This window comes from Natator depressus, chromosome 2 (assembly GCF_965152275.1).
Source record: "Natator depressus isolate rNatDep1 chromosome 2, rNatDep2.hap1, whole genome shotgun sequence".
NCBI lineage: Eukaryota > Metazoa > Chordata > Testudines > Cheloniidae > Natator > Natator depressus.
This window is the reverse complement of record NC_134235.1, coordinates 58,871,926-58,891,790: the sequence shown is the minus strand read 5'-3', so window position 1 is coordinate 58,891,790 and position 19,865 is coordinate 58,871,926. Positions and strand designations below refer to the sequence as shown.

The window sequence follows — 19,865 nt, the reverse complement described above, 5'->3', positions numbered from 1 at the left end:
AAAATTTTCCATGAGAAACCATTCAGAAAATATTATTTAGTTATAAATGTGCAACTAGGTACAAGATATGAAATATCCAATATAAATACCCCAAAAGATATCCATTTCACAAAGATGATTTAGAATGAGAATAAAAAAAAGGGAGGCTGTATATTCTGTGTGACAATGCAGCTTTATATAGATATACCATAATAATGTCAGGGATACTTTTAGTGATCTGAAGGCTAGTCTAGGTTAAACAGCCAAAGTTTCTGTGTTAAGTAAGGAAGATTATTTTTCTGATAATTTTGGTACAGCTTATTGTCCACTATTATATGAATTCTTGAGTGGATGTGATAAAGGTTTAACAAAACACTTAAATTGTGAAACATGTAGTTGAATTCACGTGTTATTTAAATTACTTATTACTGATGTATGTTGACTTTTTGTATGGGTATTTAGTTAATTAAATTATCTGAAAAGGTACAGGTAACATCACTCAAGACAAAATTTCAGGAAATTGCAGGCACTTCTTAATGTTTAGACTATTCTAAATGTTTAGAAAGAAATACACTGGGTTTCTGAGGTTTAAACTAAAGAGATATTTTTTGCCGTTGCTTAGAGTTTCAGCAGGAAATGGAACCTAAACTTTGCTGTCCAAAGAGATTACGACTTCACATCAAGCAAGACCCTTGGAACCTTCCCAGCAGTGTCCAAAATCTTGCACAGAATATAAGAAAATTTGTTGAAGGTCAGTAAGAAAAACCTAACCCTCAATAAACTCATAGCTAATGAGGGAGAGCGGAGGAAGGATATAATGGGTTTATGTGGTCTATGAGGCAAGGTCTGCAGAGTAGCATGTAGCCAAGAGGAAATTTCTAAATTCCAGCACAGTTTGTATCTCAGTAGCAAGACTAATGGATAGTAGTTTAAATCAGAGATTCTCAAATTATGGGGTACACCTCGGGAGGTGTGGGCCTGTAGCAGGGGAGGAGCCTGTTGCCCGTCTTTTGGCCAGAGTGTGGTGCTGTGTGTCAGAGTGAATCCTGAAATCTACTCAGCCTGGGAAGGGGCAGAGGGAGCCAAGGCTGCACCCATGGAGAAGTGCAGGAATGGGGGCATACCAGACGGCAGGGATACCAGCAGGGGTGAAAGTATCTTAAAGGATTTACCAGTATGCTGAAGTCCTGAGCAGGGGGGGTGACCTCAACTTGAAGAGGCGGGGTCTTTAAATAACCGGGCCCTTTAAATCCAGATTTAAAGGCCCCTGGGCTCCAGCTGCAGTAGCGGCGGCTGGGAGCCCTGGGCCCTTTAAATCATCCCCCGGAGCTACTAGCTGCAGAGGCGGCTGGGTGCCCTGGGGCTCAGGGGAGATTTAAAGGGCCTGGGGCTCCAGCCGCTGCAGGGAGCCCTGGGCCCTTTAAATCGCTGCCCAAGCCCTGCCACCGCTACCCCAGGGCTCCGGCAGCGGGGCTCGGGTGGCGATTTAAAGGGCCCAGGGCTCCGGCCGCTGTAGGGAGCCCTGGGCCCTTTAAATCACCAGCTTGGGGAAGCTGGTCTGGTCTGGCATGGCATACCGGCTGTTGCTGGTACACCGTACTGTACCGTACTGGCTTACTTTCACCTCTGGATACCAGGGAAAGCAGCTTGCAGGTGCTACTCTGCTTCACCCAGGGCTATGCTCCCCAGCATGGCCCTCTCTGCTGCAGTGCAGCAGCTCCCCTGCTTCCCCATTTCCCTCCCTCAACATCACAGGACCTCTCGTGCCCCCCATTTTATTCCTGTGCTGCTGTCTAGCTCATCCAGAGCTCCTCCATCTCCCCTGGTGTACCTCCCTTTGGCTGAAGCACTCCCTGCATTATCCTAAGGGCTCTCCTCCATCCCCATGTGCCTCCTCTTCTCAGCCCTGCCCTGCAGTAATGGTGTTGTAGCTCCGCTTCTTCTCCCCAGTCCCCACCCCCATCACAGCCCTGTCCTGCAATATCCTGGGGGATTCGCATCATTCACTGCAGAACTACGGCTAGTTCCTGGGCAGTAGGGCTGGGTGAACTGGGCTTACCAGAAGGGTTCTCTTTCTGGTCCTCTGAAGCTGTCCATTTCTGAGTCGGTGCCCCCATCAAGGCAGCAGCCCTTGTGTGAAGTGGGCTCTGAACTCTGCTCAGGTCCTTGGTGTCCCCTTCCTTCCCATTCCCAGGGAAAAGCCAACAGGGGTCAGGGTCCCTGTGGCTGTTTAGGTCAGGTCTCAGGAGGATCTGGGGCCCTGTGCGGTTTCTGTTGGGGTGATGCACTGCCTTCCCCATGGTAAGCATCTAGTTCCAGCTGGTGATAGCGGTGGTCAGTCCTGGCTACTAACTCAGCATCCCCTTCGACTTCCTGCTGCACTGGACCTACACAGAGCTCCAGATGCTTGCCTTCACCTAATGGGCCACATGCACTAAAGGGGGCCCCTGTTCCCTACCTGTAGGCCCAGCATCCATGAGCCCTTCTCTCTTCATCCTTGGGCCCCAGAGATCTGAGGGTCGGGGGAGGTGTTGCACGGCAAGTGGGGATTATGATGACCTAAAATGTTTGTGCAGTTTAATTTTAGCTGCTGCAGTTTGTACTCTTTTTAACAGAACTGCAAGATAACACACCTGTACTCTTACTATAATTATATTGATCAAAGCCCTTCTACTTTATTACTTGTATCATTGCAAAAGATAGGATTTTCAGTTATTTGTGTTGTCTTAATAAACTGTGGAGAGATGCAATGTTGTTGTTTTCCTTAGTTTAGGGAAGCTCACTATGACAAAATCTGAGAATACCTAATTGAAATAATATCTCAGGGGGTAGCTAAGGAGAGGTGCCAGCAGAAGCGTGAGAAGCAAAAGCAAATATTGTATTCTCTGAGTAACAGGCACCAGGGGAATTCGGACCCTTAGATGAAGATGCCGAGTGATTCCAATACCTATTGTAGTTAGTGGTCCTGATTCTGTTCCCACTGAATTCAACAGGAACACTAATGTTCAAAGGGAGCATAACAGGCCTGATAGAATGTGAGTGTGCATTTCACAGGACATGCTCAGCACTTTGCAGGACCTGCCTTTTTGAGTGTACTGTTTGATAAGGAAGCAATGGAAAAGAGAAGCTTCAGGGATTTATAAAACTATGCACTGGAATATTGCAACATGCATCTCTTTGTGGGAACCAAAGCCAGCTGTAGATTGCTTCAGTCCAAGGTTAAAATTATTTGTGTGTACATTTAGCAGCTTCATTTTATTGGCTAATTTCCATGACATCTCATGATGAAACTGCTCAATTTCAGACTACCAAAATAATTTGTGATATGCTTTATAAATATAAACTTTAAAAACCATAAGAACATAAGAATGGCCATACTGGGTCAGACCAAAGGTCCATCTAGACCAGTATCCTGTCTTCCGACAGTGGCCTGGGGAAGCTGCTGTTACTTATACAGACCTGGGAGCCTGTCTAAGTTGTGATGTTGGTGTCTCCAGCTCCCAAGTAGCACAGGATCAGGAGAGCACAAAGCAGGCTTAAAGCAACTTTCAAAGTCCCTTCCCCTGGGCTGCAAGTTTTGTGCTGTGCCTCTGAGTTTCATGCCATTTGTTGTCTCCACAAATGATCAAGGTATTTACAGACAGACTAGCCAGCCTGCAGTTCTATTTCTGACTGAAACTAATATGAGGTTTGATCAGTGAATTTAAAGTTACTTAACCTCCCTTTTGCTCTTTTATTTATCTGATTCTTAAAGAACAGAAATTGGTCCCTAACTCATTTTTATATTTTTCATTTTAAGACAAAAATTATTTCAAGCCAAAAGGTGAATTGAACTTTCTCCCAGATCTGTATTTCAATGATCAGGCACAAAATACAGGAGTCAGTCAATTAAAAAATTATTCATGGTTTTTCTATTTAGTGTTTTAAAATGTTTTATATTTGCACTCTGTGTGGCTGGTTGAAAGTCCATTCTTGGTTAGGCCATTAGTGTACTCTTTAAATGAGTGTGTTCAATAGAATTTCAGTTGTAAGTAGGTGAATCTTCATATTTCTACATAAGTTCATATTTCTACATAATTTCTACAGAAGTTAAGTGACTATATTTAATAGGGAGAAAAGAGGATATTTGTCTCTTGAGTCTGATTTAGGTTTTGTGGTAAGTAGATGAGGAAGCCCACAAACCCTCTTTGGTTACCACCTAAAGAAATGTTGTTTAGTGGTGAATGATGCTCTAGTGATTGAAAACTTGTTTAACCATTATTGATGTTAAATAAGTGAATCCATTTGTTGAAAACTGACTCCAGTGCTTAGATTTTAATAGAAATCTCAGAAGTGGTTGTATTTTCTTGTTGATAGTTCTATTGCCTTGAATACCATGCTATATTAAATTAGAATGATTCACTATTTAAAGCAGATGGAGATATAGGAACCCACAAAAGTCGTGCTTAACTTTTACATTGCATTGTTTTTTAATTTCTGTTGTGTAATAAATAGGAAGAAAAGAGAAATTCTTAATACCTTCGGGATGGTCTTTATAGTCTGTCAATTTTATTATTATTATTGGAATTGGGTGAACACGTCAAAAATATCCATGAATATGCACTCAGATTTTAAAAAAATATTTTCCTGGGAAGTAAATAAAAAAAATTATTGTTGACCTGATTTATAGAGGTCTGGTTTATTATAGGCTCACCAGTGATCTGACTAGGGGATAATCAGGTTCTTGTCCTGAAATCAGGTCACAGAATTAGAGAATGTAGAGAGTTCAATAATTTGTAAGGACTCTTGGGGTGTGTGGCAAGAACACTCATGCTGAGGACAAAGCCAAGCTTTAGAGATTTTTATTAAAATAAAGGAAAAAGGCATCAAAGCTCAAAACCATAGAATCAAAAAGAAATAATACAGTTCTATGGGTACCTATGGTATCATTCCTTACAAAAGCTACTTTAGGCTAGCATGCTTATACCCTTTCTTGGTGACCTGGTGATGGGAGACAAAGGACCAGCCTTGTCTCTGGCATGCCAAATGAGTCTGATCGTCCAGGTTCCTCAGTGCTGAGATGGTGGAGAGAAGGCTTAAATGTAGAGTATCTAAGCTATACTGCAAAATCTAAGCTGGTAGCTAAACAAAATAGGAACTAAAAGAACGAAACTCCAGATGGTGGTTTGCCCTCTTAGAGGGTTTTGGCACTATCCTGAATATTCATGTCAGTGCCCAACCGTCCATGCCCAAATCTTATTTCCTCACCCACATAAGTCTTCGGGTACACTTACTCTATAGGCTAGTGATATATATCTCATTCCTGAAACCCGTTACCTTTGGCCTGAACCGTTACTTCCAAGTTCTTGTGGTGTACATCGTGGTTACTGGTATGTCTCAGAATTTTAGTAAACACATTTAATTCTTCAAAGTCTAAAAGTGTAACCAGTAGGCCATTTACCTATGCCAAAGGTTACAAGCACTCATGCTAACTTGCTCTAGCTAATCATACAGGATACAGGTCTGTAGGTTCTTTGCGTTACAGCCAGATATAATGGAGCAATGTCTACTGAAATTATTCAATACAAAAATATAAGCCAAAATAATAGAATCAAACCAATAAAGAGAAAACAGGATATATAATATAGCAAGCTAGCAGGCTAGCCCTATGGGCTACAGTCAAAATCTCTTACTATTGAAACTTTTATCCTATAATATGGTTAACTAGAAGAGGGGAAAATCTGGCAGTATAAGTCAGCCTTGAAAGGCTAATAAATGGAGGGAATTTTTAGGAGGAATGTGAGACTGAATGAGGCACAGGTTCAAGAAGGATATTACTAGACCCTAGGTAATTGGCTCAAGAAAAGGTGACGACTCATTTGTGGGAGAAAGTGGCTAGACGTACCAAGTTGTCAGACCAGGGAGTAGCAGGTGAGACAAATTGTGAGCAATAGCTGATCTGTGCAGATGCTTGAAGATGAAGAGTTTGAATTTGATGTGGAAGAGGTCAGAAGTCAATGCAGGGATTAAGGGAATAACATTATCAAAGAGGCAGAAAAAGAAGATTAATTTAGCTGCAGCATGTTAGATGGACATGAGGGCCATACCATGAGAATCAGCCAACCCAGAGAGAAGGAAGTTGCAGTAGTTCAGGTCAGATGACTCAGATAGGAGCCAGGATGTCAGCAAGAAGTCTGGAGAGGGAGGGACATTTTACAGTATTATTAAGGAAAATGTGACAGGGCTTAATAGCCTGGATGTGGTGGAAAGCAGAGAAAGAAATTGAATATAACAGTAAGGGTGCATTATTAGGGTCCTCAATGGTCTGTAGAGTTTTCTACAGAGATAAAAAGGGGAAGGACTGAGAAAGGTCTATGAGAAAAGATTGAGTTCTGTTTTTGCATTGTTCACTTGGAGTTGGTGACTAGATATCCAGGAAAAAATCGGAAGATCATTGATTCTGACACCAAAAGTTTCTGGGCCCAGGAGTCAGAGAGGCAAATGTACTGGGACATAATGAGGCTTTTCAGGCAACAAACACAAATGCTGAAGTATCTTGCTAACCTACAGGTGCAACAGTCATGTGCTCACCTTCCTTTACAGTTAATGGGGAACTTCATCTTAGCAGCTCCCTACATTTCCCCGCCCCCACAACTTTCTATGTGTCATCGTGGACCACAACCCTTCCTTCACCACTCCACATGGGTGGACAGTAAGTAAAACTACAGCTTCACATACACTGAACTGTGAGGACCATAGTTGGTGTATGTTTGGCTGAAATTGACTGAAATGGACACACATGTTTTCTAGTGTTCTATTTTTAAAGTTCTGTTCCAAGTTTGCTCTGTATTGTTTTTTAATTGCACATTATTTTTGCACTGTTTTTGTTACACAATCATTTTTTACTTTTGAAAATTTCATCTTTATTGCTTCATAACAGATGCAGCAAAATGCCTGGTTCTAGTGAAAGCACACACTAATTGTAATTGAACAGGACCACAGGACTACAGGTTTCAGTGCAAAACACATAATTATAAATGTACAATAAGCACCACATAATTCATAGGTTCATTAAAAGAGACAATGTGATATTCATAAATGTATACCAAGCACTAAACTGTTCCTACCAACTCCCCAAATTTCAGGACCCGGTAGAGCACTGTCCAGCACAGCACATTACTGTGTTGATGGACAAGTGCCCTTTCAGGACCTCCCTGAGCAGCATAGCTCCATGGTGAATTCTTGTGGTGGCCCTTGTGTCTGGCTATTCAAAGTCAGCAGGCAACTGCTCCACCTCTGCTCTTTCCAGCTTTGCCTCACAGATATTATGCAGGATACCACAGGCAGCTGCAACCATTGGGATCTTTTTCTCAGTGAGATAGAATCTAATAAACAAACATCTCCAACACCCCTTCAGTCTACTGAAAGCACATTCAATTGTCATTCTGCACCTGCTGAGACAATAGTTGAATCTTTCCTTGGCATTGTCAGGATGGCCAGTATATGGCTTCATGAGCCAGGGAAGCAAAAGGTAGGCTGGATCACCCAGGATCACTATTGGCTTTTCAAGATTGCCAACAGTAATCTACTGGACAGGAAAGAATGTCCTGGCTTGCAGCTGTCTGAACAGTCCTGTGTTCTTAAACATGCAAGTGTTATGCATCTTCCCTGAGTAACCCACATTGATATCGGTAAAGCATCTCTGATGATCTACCAAAATTTGAGTAACCACAGAAGTATAGCCCTGTCTATTGATGTACTGTGTTGCAAGGTGGGCTGGTGCCACAACAGGGAAATGCATGCTTTTGGTATGGTGTTCACCCCACACAGGACTGGAAGGGGTTAAGATGGCCAGGTAGACCTGTTAACTCTACAAGCTGCACCTGGAGGAAGAGCCAGGGAGCAGGGATTGATTGCAAGCAGGCTCAGCTGGGAAGGAAGAGGTGAGGCCTATAAAACCAGGAAACTGGCAACAGATGGGGGCTGCAGTCACTCCCTGGGAGAGGGGAGGTGTGTTTGGGCTGGAAAACCCGGAGAAGGGGGGTGGCCAGGAAGGTAGGGGAGGACTCAGGGAAAAGCAGTCAGGTGTAGACGGGAACAGACTTTGACTTCTGGATAGAGGGTCCCTGAGCCAGAACCCAGAGTAGAGGGCGGGCCCGGGTTCCCCTGCCAGCCACTGAGGGAGTGGCACTCTAAGGCAGTGAATGGGAAAATTGCCTAGGACTGCTGAAGGAAGACTTTGGTACCCCAGAAGGGGGAAACACACTGAGTGACTGGCTAGAGGGCTGAGTTATGAAGAGGACGCTGTGGTTTCTGGAGTGAGAGAGGGACTGCAGACCAGAGAGAGAGAGAGAGATGGAGAGACAGAATGCAACTGTGGGAGGGGCGTTGACTTGGTGAGCTATTCCCCAAAACGATCAGGTGGAGGTGCCATCCTAGTGGTGAGTGCACCACCCTGTCACAGTGCCGTCTGTCACCTCACCACAGTTCAAGAACTCCGTAGCTGCAAATCCATACACAATGCCCTGCACATTGCCTAGTTTCACAGTCTTGCACAGCAGAATGCTATTGATGGCCTTGCACACTTGCATGGCAACAGCTTCTCCTGTGAATTTTCCAACTGCAAAATGACTTCCCACTGACCAGTAGCAATCTGGCATTGCAAGCTTCCATATTGTGACTGCCACTCACTTCTCGACTGTCAATGCGCAGGTCTCATTCTCATGTCCCAGCACTGGAGGCCAGGGGTGAGTTTGGGACATAGATGCAGGAAGGTGGCTTTTTACATCCGAAAGTTCTGCAGTCACTGTTGTCTCAGACCTGCATTACGATGTGATCCCACCTGACAGTGCTTGTTTCTCGGGTCCAGAAGTGATGCTCCACTGTCTGCAACTGCTCCAAGAATGCCACCAACAATCTTGAATTGATTTTCTTTGTGTCTTTTAGCAATCTGTCCTCAAAGAAATCATCATGTGCGCTGTTGTTGAGGTACTTCTGTGACTGCAAATACTGGAGGACCGATAGTCCTGTGCCATGTTCAAGTCAGTAGTGCAGAGCTGTACTGGCTCCATGCTCCTGTCAGATGGTGGGCAGCAAAAAGTGTCACATGGGTTTGTGGGATTTAAAAAACAGTAGTAAAAATTATGGGATTGGGATAGAGAAAGTTGAATGATGGCTACTTGTCCCCCTAAATCCCAAAGTTCCCTGCACGACTCATTTCTGCTCCACAACATATTGCGAAAATCCCCCAAAAGGCATTGCACTGGAGGGTGGCTCGTGGCACCCTGGGATACCTACCCATGGCGCACCACATTTTGTCTTGACACGAGCGTTTCTTGTGAGTACGCAAAGCGCTGATGCAAACAGTCAAGTATGCACATGCAGGAGCAATGGAGTAACTGTGGCAGCTTTACACCAATGTAGCTTGCGTCATCCAAAGTTTGTAACATAGACATGGCCTAATTCCTTTGTGCTCCTGTTTGGGGCAGTGTTTGCAATTAGCTTTGCAACAAGGCCATCTGGACAAAACATCAGCTTATGGCCATGGCCATGCTTATGGCCAGGCCTACATGTGGTTGTGAAATCATAGCACTGCAGTTTCTCCTACAATCTGGCAAGCCTGTCTCAGGATTTCTGAATCTATAGAGCCATTGCAGGGAAGCATGAACTGTCCTGACCATAAACTTCCTCCCATACAAATCATGATTAAAATGTTCTATCGATTTTAATGAGAGCTAGGAGTTCTGTTTAGGGATGCAATTATTTCAGAAAAACGTAGACTTTTGTAATAATAAGCTACGACCTCTCAGGTCACTTGTGTTCTTATGTTAATACTGCCCCAAACTGAAAGTATTAGCATCTGTGTCCAATGTGAAAGGAGGTTTAAATCATGGGTAGGCCACAACATTTCAGTCACCAGAGCCTTTCAACCCTGGAAATGCTTCATCACACACTGCTGACGGCTGAAATGGTTTCCCTTTTTCACTTAACCTATGCAGTGTTTTTGCAATATTGGCAAACCCACAAGTGAATCATCTGTAAAGAGAGCCGTAGCCCTTTAAAATACTGCACATCTGAGAGTGTCTGGAGAGTTAACCAGCTCTATACAGCCTCAGTTTTCTTTTTGTCGGTGAAGATTCCCTCCTCACTAATTATGTGCCCAGGGTACATTACCTTTTTGCAACAACTCACATTTCTTTGGGCTCCATTTCAAAATGGCTGCCTTCAGCTTATCAAAGACCATTTGTAAATTCTTTAGTTCCTGTTCAAATGTTTTAGCAGGCACCAGGATATCATCTAGGTATAACAGACAGGCTGAAAGGAGCATGCCAGGTAATACCCTTTCTATTAGCCTCACAGATCACTTTAAATTGCCACAAGTATCACCCTGTGAAAGCATTTCCCCCGTCTTTTGGATACACTCCCACTTGCCAGTAGCCACTTATAAGGTCCTGCGTGGAAAACCAGATTACACCTGCTACAACATCCAGAGTATCATCTATTGGAGGTAATGGATAAGAATGCTTTAAAGTGACTTCATTCAATTTTCTATAAATCCACATAGAATTTGGTGCTGCCATCCTTTTTCTTAACCATAACTATTGGTAAGGCCCAAGGACTCATTGAAGACTCAATAAGCCTTCCTCGTACATTGCCTTAGTGGTCTAAGAACGTAACATAAGAATGGCCATACTGGGTCAAACCAAAGGTCAATCTAGCCCAGTATCTCGTCTTCTGACAGTGGCCAAAGCCAGGTGCCCCAAGGGGAATGAACAGATCAGGAAATCATCAAGTGATCCATCCCCCATTGCCCATTCCCAGCTTCTGGCAAACAGATGCTAGGGACACCATCTCTGCCCATCTTGGCTAATAGCTATTGATGGACCAATCCTCCAGGAACTTATCTAGTTCTTTTATGAACCCTGTTATAATCTTGGCCTTCACAACATCCTCTGGCAAAGAGATCCACAGGTTGATTGTGCAGTGTGTGAAAAAATACTTCCTTTTGTTTGTTTTAAACGTGCTGCCTATTAATTTCATTTGGTGACCCTTGGTTATTGTGTTATGAGAAGGAGTAAATAACACTTCCTTATTTACTTTCTCCACACCACTCATGCATTTTATAGATGTCAATCATATCCCCCCTTAGTCATCTTTTTTCCAAGCTGAAAAGTCCCAGTCTTATTAATCTCTCCTCATATGGCAACTCTTCCATACCCCTGATCATTTTTGTTGCCCTTTTCTGAACCTTTTCCAATTCCAATGAATCTTTTTTGAGATGGGGTGACCACATCTGCACGCAGTATTCAAGATGTGGGCGTACCATGGATTTGTATAGTGGCAATATGATATTTTCTGTTTTATTATCTATCACTTTCTTAATGATTCCCAACATTCTGTTCACTTTTTTGACTGCCGCTACATATTGAGTGGATGTTTTCAGAAAATTATCCACAATGACTCCAAGATCTCTTTCTTGAGTGGTAACAGTTAACTTAGACTCCATCATTTTATATGTATATTTGGGATTATGTTTTCCAATGTGCATTACTTTGCATTTATCAACATTTAATTTCATCTGCCATTTTGTTGCCAAGTCATCCAGTTTTGAAAGATCCTTTTGTAGCTCTTTACAGTCTGCCTGGGACTTAAATATCTTGAGTAGTTTTGTATCATCTGCAAATTTTGCCACCTCACTATTTATCCCTTTTTCCAGATCATTTATGAATATGTTAAATAGGACTGGACCCAGTACAGACCTTTGGGGGACACCACTATTTACCTCTCTCCATTCTGAAAACTGACCATTTATGCCTACCGTTTGTTTCCTCTTTTAACCAGTTGCCAATCCTTGAGAGGACCTTCACTCTTATCCCATGAGAGCTTACTTTGCTTAAGAGCCTTTGATGCGGGACCTTGTCAAAGGCTTTCTGAAAATTTAAGTACACTGGATCCCCCTTGTCTACATGCTTGTTGACCCTCTCAAAGAATTCTAGTAGATTCATGAGGTATGGTTTCCCTTTCCAAAAACCATGTTGACTCTTCCCCAACAAATTATGTTCATCTATGTGTCTGACCATTTTGATTTTTACTATACTGTAGTTTCAACCAGTTTTCCCAGTACTGAAGTCAGGCTCACCGGCCTGTACTTGCCAGTATCACCTCTGGAACCCTTTTTTAAACATCTGACGTGCCTCATCCCTTTTTGCTCCTGGTAACTGGTGAGGGGGCTGTTTAATTGGTTGTTTTCTCCCAGAATCAATCTCGCCTTGGACCAGTGCAGTAAAATCTGTTGGGCCCAGTCCGATTCAACAACTCCTAATTCCTAACCAGAAAGTCTTGACTTAGACTTTTCTGCTGCTACCCGTTTAAGCTGAACAAGCCCAGTTGAAGCAGGGGTGGATTAGAGTTTTTTGGGGCCCCTGGGCCAGAGCAAGCAGGGTCCCCTCCTTATAGCTTCTACGTGCAGTCCCATGCCACCCCCCCACACCGAACCCACGGCGCTCCTGCTGGGGAAATGGGGTCAGGGCGCGGGGGCTTGCCCTGCTTTGCCTGCCCAGCACCCTGACCCTGCTCCTCGGCAGGAGCACTGGGCAGGCAAAGCAGGTCGGGGTGTGGGGGTGCCCATTTTCCAGGGGCCCCCAGGTGGCCAGGGCCCCTGGGCATGGGCCCTGTTGACCCAGTGGCTAATCCACCACTAAGTAGAAGCTCTTGGAGTTCACTTTCATCCCTTCCCCCTTATAGTCTTCTTTAATACCGGGTCCACTGGCTCATATTTCACAGCTGCCATTCCCTTTTTTACAATTTGCTGCTTGTCAGAAACATTCAGCAAATGAACAGGGATCAGTCCTTGTTACACATCACCAGGAGCTTTCCTGCCTCTTCCTCTCTCTGTTCTTGTCTGTTCTCGGTTTGTGGGTGATCTCTCTCTACCCAACACAATACTCATGCAAAAGCTCTTGGGCAGGTTCACACACGCCATTTGTCTTAAGTGGGGGCTTATGCTTAAATTTATGTTAATTAGAGGGTGAGTTAACACCTATCAATCTCAACCCATAACAAGGTTTCACCCAGCTCATAAGAGTGGGAATTATCAAGACATAAGAACATAAGAGCTGCCATACTGTGTCAGACTATGGTCCATCTTACCCATTTGCCTGTCTCTGACAGTGCCCCATAAACTCTGGTATGGGCGAGCATACAGAACAAAGCAATTGTGGCGTGATCTACCCCTGTCTTCCACTCCTGGCTTCTGGTAGTCAAAGGTTTAGTATCGGCCCAAGTGTGGGGTTTCATCCCTGACCATTATGGCTAATAGACGTTGATGGACCTATTCTTCAAAAATGTATCCAGTTCTTTTTTGAACCCAGATATACTTTTGGCCATCACAACATCCCATGGTAATCCATTCCACAGCTTAGTTGTGTGAAAAGGTACTTTCTCTTGTTTGTATTAAACCTGCTGCCTATTAATTTAACTGGGTAACTCCTGGGTTTTGTATTGTGTGAAAGGGTAAATAACACTTTTCTAATCACTTTTTCCACACCATTTATGATTTTAGAGACCTCGATAATATCCCCCACTTTGTCATCTCTTTTTTTAAGCCATTCCATACCCCCGTTTATCTTTATTGTCCTTCTCTGAACTTTTTCCAGTTCCACTATATCCTTTTTGAGATATGGTGACCAGAATTGGATGCAGTATTCAAGGTGTGGGCACACCAGGGATTTATATAGTAGCTTTATGATATTTTCTGTCTTATTTTCTATTCCTTTCCTAATAGTTCCAAGCATACTGTTAGCCTTTTTGACTGCTGCTGTGCATTGAGCAGAATTTTTCCGCAAACTATCCATGGTGACTCTGAGATCTTTTTATTGGGGTGGTAATAGCTAATTTAGAACCCATAATTGTATATGTATAGTTGAGATTATTTTTTCCAATGTGCTTTGCCCTTATCAACATTGAATTTCATCTGCCATTTTGTTGCCCAGTCACCAAGTTTTGTGAGATCCCTCTGTAACTTCTTGCAGTCTGCTTTGGACTTAACTATCTTTAATAATTTTGTATTGTCTGCAAACTTTGCCACTTCACCATTCCCCTCCTTTTCCAGATCATTAATGAATATGTTGAACAGCACAGGTCCCAGCATAGATCCTTGGGTGAGCCTGCTCTTCACTGCTCTCCATTGTGAAAACTGACTATTTGTTCCTACCCTTTGTTTCCAATCTTTCAACCAGATACTGATTGATCAGGGATGTTCTCTCTTATTCCATGGTTACTTAGTTTCCTTAAGAGCCTTTGGTGAGGGATCTTGTCAAAGGCTTTCTGAAAATCCAACTACACCGTACCAATTGGATTACCCTTGTCTACATGCTTGTTGATTCCACCAAAGAGTGCTAGTAGATTGGTGAGGCATGACTTCCATTTACAAAACCATGTTGACTCTTCCCCCGGCAAATCATGTTTACCTATGTGACTGATAGTTCTGTACTATACTAAGACAGTAGAAAAGTAGTAGAAAAGATGGGTAAATTAAAACTCAATTTTTAAGGAGAGCAAACTTGAAAGCAATTTTTACAATAGCATGTAAGTGGTTTCTCCTCATATCATATGTTGTTTTTTGTGCCACACACAATGTACTCTATCTGAATAATAAAAGGCTGACAGAAACCATTTGAGGTTCTCTTCTGATCCAAAGTAAATAATTTGCTATACAAATAAACTGAAAAGTTTTTCTTGCCTAGAGAAACGTTATGAAGCAGAGATAGATTATAATAAAGAGGATAAGGGAAAGTTGTTGCAGCCTGTAATTCTAACATAAGCAGGAGAACATTATTTATAGAAACTTTAAATGCTTTTGAATTCAGCGATTCAACAAATCCCATCTGTAATGAGCTGCAAGAAATAGCCTCAACACTGCTACGTACTTCAGACTATAAAATAAAATTTTAAAAATGCAAAGGTTAGCTCAAATTTTGGGCCTGCATTACTCAATGTATTTTTGACGTTACTTGACCATAATTATTGTTGTTTACTAAAAGCACAACATAATTTAAACAGTTATGAAAAGTTTAAAAGTTTTTTTACTGTGTTGCCTTGCTTCAGGTCATAAAAATATTTAACTCATATTAAATTTTTGTACAACAAAACAAAAACCAAAATCCCTAAAACTGAGATTGCAATGGAATGAAAATGCTCCAGAGATAGATTTCTCATGATGTATTGATATACAACATGTGAACATTGATTCTGAGATTTAAGAATAAAATGGAGGAAATGATTAAAATAGGGCTCGTCTTCTGTGAGCAGAACTGAAATGAGCTGGAATTCCGTGTTCAAAGGGTTTGGGGTGTTAAGTGAATAGCAATATAGACTGACCCTGCAGCTGCCTTTGTGTGGATGGACCTGTGCCTCTGCGCAGTGCTGGTATGTGGGATCCTTGTGTCTGGGGTTCCACACAGGCACAGGAGTTCCACCAACATGGTTCTCTTTACAGGATCAGGGACTTAGAATATGACTAATTTTCTCATCAAGTGAGATGTAAAATTAAGTTAACTGTCATGGAAAATGAATCTGATTACGCTGTCTGATTACTGTAAAATCAGAATCTGCATATGCATTATGATATAGGGGATGTTTTTGACTATGTCCTAAAACTTTGTGTGTGTTTTTTTTCCAGAGGTGAAGACAAGGATACATTTGGCACTCCTTGAATATACAGGTACTTTCAATGGGCTAGTTTCAGTCTGAGGTTTGGTTTTTTGTTTTCTTTTTGAAGCACTAGAATGTCTCTTCACAGATGTTTTATATTTGTGTTATGAACCCAGAGAAGGGGTAAGTGGAAGGGAGGAATAGAGGAAGGGAAGATCCCAAATCCATTGACCACAACTTGAAATGTGAAGTTTTACCCTTACTATGTACACTAAGTGTTCCCGAAGGCAATGGCAATTTTAAATGAAAACTCTAGAAGTGAGAGACAATACAAACTAAATATTTATGTTTGGTTTTCAAAATAACATCCCTCACTTATTTTGGATCTCAGCAGGTGAAGTGGCTGCCAAAGCACTGAACTGGTACACAATATTTTTGCTATCTTTTCTCCTCTGCTTTTCTGTACCTATCTTAATTTTCCATCATTTCCTTTCTCCCTTTCCTTTTCTTTCCTCTCTATCTCCAGCTTCCCCTGGCCCTAGTTTCCTTGTTGTTCTCATCTTTCCTGCCTATCCCCGTCCCTTCTCTTTTTTAACCTAATTCTTCAGAATATGATGGATTTAAAAAAATTATCACCCTGCTTTTTGGAAATGGCCTGCATTTTCCATGGACTACTTTGCCACAATTTCACACATTGGTAACAACATGAAATATGCAAATGTATTTACAAAATAATGAGTAAAGGGGCATTCAATATTTAGGAGAGAATGCTCATGGCAGAAGAGTGTACAAAGCAATCTGCAGCTTTTGCAGATGGTTAAATCCCAAGTGAAGCAGAGACATTTGACTATAAAAAGCCAATTATTGTTACCATACTCCAACACCGTGCAAATGTATTCCTGTTATACAATTTAGACAAACCACAGCATTAAATAAAAGAAAAGTAAAGGTCCTTTCTTTTAAAGTTTGGGCTTATAATTATTAATAATTGTACAAAAGTTTTAAATGGAGTGGCCAGTGCAGAGAAGGAGTGACATAACTGGACACCTGAAGGGCATGATTTTAAAAACTCCTATTTTGCAGATACAATTAACGGAAGGCACAAATGATATCAAATAGACACCTAGCTATAAGACTGTATATGCAAATCAGATGTCTACATGTTATAATTTGTGCCCACAATTAATGGAGGCTGCAAAATGGGAGGTCAAGCTGAGGCCCTTTTATGAACCCATGCCCATAATGTCTATAAGAAATTCAGTATCGTTTGTGAGAAGAAAACATTTGATTTTTCTGATATGTGACTGGCTGAAATCCTTCTTTGGTAATATTCTGTTGCAATCTTTAAAGAACACATAATCCCCAAAGAGGCCAGAGAGCTTTCTGAAAGAAATAAATATTTAGTTTTACTTTCTTATAAGGCTGAAAAAAATAAAAGTTTAATTTTATAAAAGATATTTTATAAATATTTATAAATATATAGAATATATAGAATATAGATATTCTATTTTATAAAAGAATAATTGCAGGGCTTGCATCATTTTTCAGATTCTACAACTTTAGTTTTTATAGAGTCTCTCATAAAAACTGTATCACAAAATGCTATTGAGTTCAATATTAAACACAGTGTTAAAATATATTAGACAAATTTGAAAATGCGGGGTGTTGGTGATACAGGAAGGCTGCATCAGAAGGCAGGCATTGCAGGAGTGAAGGATCTATGAAAGCACAGTGAATCAGCTGCTGCTAGACAAATGGAGATAGCTCAGTGGGGAATGCAGAGAGAACAAGATCCATATGGGTGCAAATATATGTTCAGTGTTAAAAATCAGGAAGGCCTGTTCGATCGTTATGTGAACTGGGGAACCAGTGGGATTATCTGAGCATGGGGGAGATGATTGTATTTCTCTGTGAGAAAAAAGAACAGCAGCAGTATTTTCTACATATGTTGGATTCTGAAGAATAGAACTTGTAGAGGTCATAGGAAGGACGTTACAGTAATCAAGATCAGAAAACATAAAGGCTCGGATAATGATTTCATTAGAAATGGTGTAAAGAAGCCGTAGCACTTGTGGACAGTATTCTAAAAGTCCTTACAGACAGGTAGGGGAAAGAAAGCAAACTCATGGTCAAAGATGTTTCCAAGGTTAGAGACAGTGGAAGCAAATGTGAAGTTTGAGTTAAGAAGGAAGATAGAGAGGATGGAGTTATGCTGAGGGGGCTCTTGTTGCTCATGGGAAGCACATATTTTGTTAAGAAGTTGTTAGGATTCAGGGTTATTCCTATAGATGTGGAATTATTTTTACTGGTTACCTGGTCAGGTGAGTCCTATAGTTCCATCCCAGAGATATAAAAGGGTTTGAGCCTCTCTGTGAGAGAGGGAGAACTAGGAGCAAAGATGGAGAGGCCCTGCAGGGAGAAACCTCAGGAAAAAGCCAACTTCAGGCTGAGTTTTCTGTACGGTTATTTCAGTTAATGGAAAAGGGAAAGCCGCAGAATGGGGACAAGTTTGGATTCTAACCCACTGTGGTTTTACTTTATTGAAAACAGAATAGGGATCCTGTCTGTTCACAGTGGGCCAAATTCACCATTGTCCTACACCATATGTAGTCATTGATATAAGAGCAAAATGGGTGTAAAACTACCAAATCAGAAAAAATATTTTACAGCCACTTTGCATTCACTTCTCACAGGTGTAATGACTACCAAGGTGTGAGTCAGTGTAGAACCATGCCCCTCAACTTTTACCTTGTTAAAACTAAAAGGTCCTGAGCCACAAAATTAAGATCTGGATTTTGAACACCCCAAAAGGTGGGGTTGATTGCAATAGGGGGCTCACCATTTTGCTAGGCTGTCTCAAATTCACACCCTTTTCCTCTGGGGTGGAGAACCCTTCTTCTACCTTTGTGAAGTCAGTAAGCAGGAAGAATTACAACACACAGCTATATCCCAACACCTTTATCAGCCTTCATGAATGGAGCTGTAGTGTTAATAAAAGGAACAATTTGAGAGTCCCATGTAGTCAATTACCACAGGAATTATGCACCAAGCCTCAATGCAATAAACTCGAGATGCTAATAAAATATTAGGATATAAGGAAAAACTTTTTCACTTGGAGGGTGGTGAAGCACTGGAATGGGTTACCTAGGGAGGTGGTAGAATCTCCTTCCTTAGAGGTTTTTAAGGCCCAGCTTGACAAAGCCCTGGCTGGGATGATTTAGTTGGGGATTGGTCCTGCTTTGAGCAGGGGGTTGGACTAGATGAACTCCTGAGGTCCCTTCCAACCCTGATATTCTATGATTCTATGATAAAAGAGGTCTTACTCCATTGGTAACCAAACATCCCCAAGTGTATCACCAACCTTGGTCCCAGGTTAGGGACACCTCTTTCCCATTGAATTGGTGGCCAATGTTTCTATAAAGGATGAGCTCACACCAGCCAGTTTCTATTCCTCCTGTCATCCCCAGGGGTCTGACGTTGTAGGTGGAGTACTAGTCAGGGCTTCTCCGAGCAACTGGATCTTCCCTTGCCTGCAGTCACTCAGTCCCTGCTGGCTGCCCTGGTTACACCTCTGGTCCCACCTTCTCTCTAAGCCAGTCTCACAGCCCTTGTGTTTGGGTTGTGGTTGGGCCTGCTGTGGTCCAGCAGCAACATCATGTGACCCCTGTCTGCAGCTCACATCATGCAGTCTCCCCCAACTGATAGGCCAAGAGCTGTCCAACTGACCTATAACCATCTATAACCTATAACCATCTATAACTGTCCCAAACTTGGGGAAGGGCAGATTCTCCTCTGGAGTAGCATCTCCATCCTGTAATGGCAAGAGGGCTGATAATAGTATATTGGACATGGGTAGAATAACCAATCAGCTTTCTTGGGGATGGAGCGAGAAGCCAGTTCTTCCCCTTGACACACCCCCTAATCAGTCAGAGCTCAGGCAGCAAGGCAGGTGTTTCACAGCAATGGTGCTGCCATGTGGAGCAGGGTTTGTTTTAGGTGCTAGTTCTGGTTTGGATACAATCTAGTTGTGACAAGCAGAGAGCAGAAAAAGTCAGGAGAGGAGACATTAAAGGCTGAAAGATATTTGCAGTTGAGTGATATCACAATGAGCTTGGTAAGGATTAAAGATAGAATGATGATGAGCAAAAAAGAACCAGGCAGAGGGTTGAAAAATGACTCTTTATGGGAGTCTGTAGAAGAAGGACCTATGAGCAGAAGAGAAATTGCCACCAGACAGAAAGAGGGAGGGGGGGAGG

At 42.2% G+C, this 19,865-nt stretch overlaps 1 protein-coding gene across 2 annotated transcripts in view; it reads left to right on the top strand.

The window, feature by feature from the left end:
* The window catches only part of PREX2 (phosphatidylinositol-3,4,5-trisphosphate dependent Rac exchange factor 2), a 289,511-nt gene that overhangs the window by 180,593 nt on the left and 89,053 nt on the right, over positions 1-19,865 (top strand). For both annotated transcript variants that reach the window (XM_074944267.1, XM_074944268.1), the window contains 2 exons: positions 602-730; positions 15,638-15,679. In XM_074944267.1, coding sequence (XP_074800368.1) covers positions 602-730; positions 15,638-15,679 — 171 coding nt within the window. The remainder of the gene's footprint in view (positions 1-601; positions 731-15,637; positions 15,680-19,865) is intronic.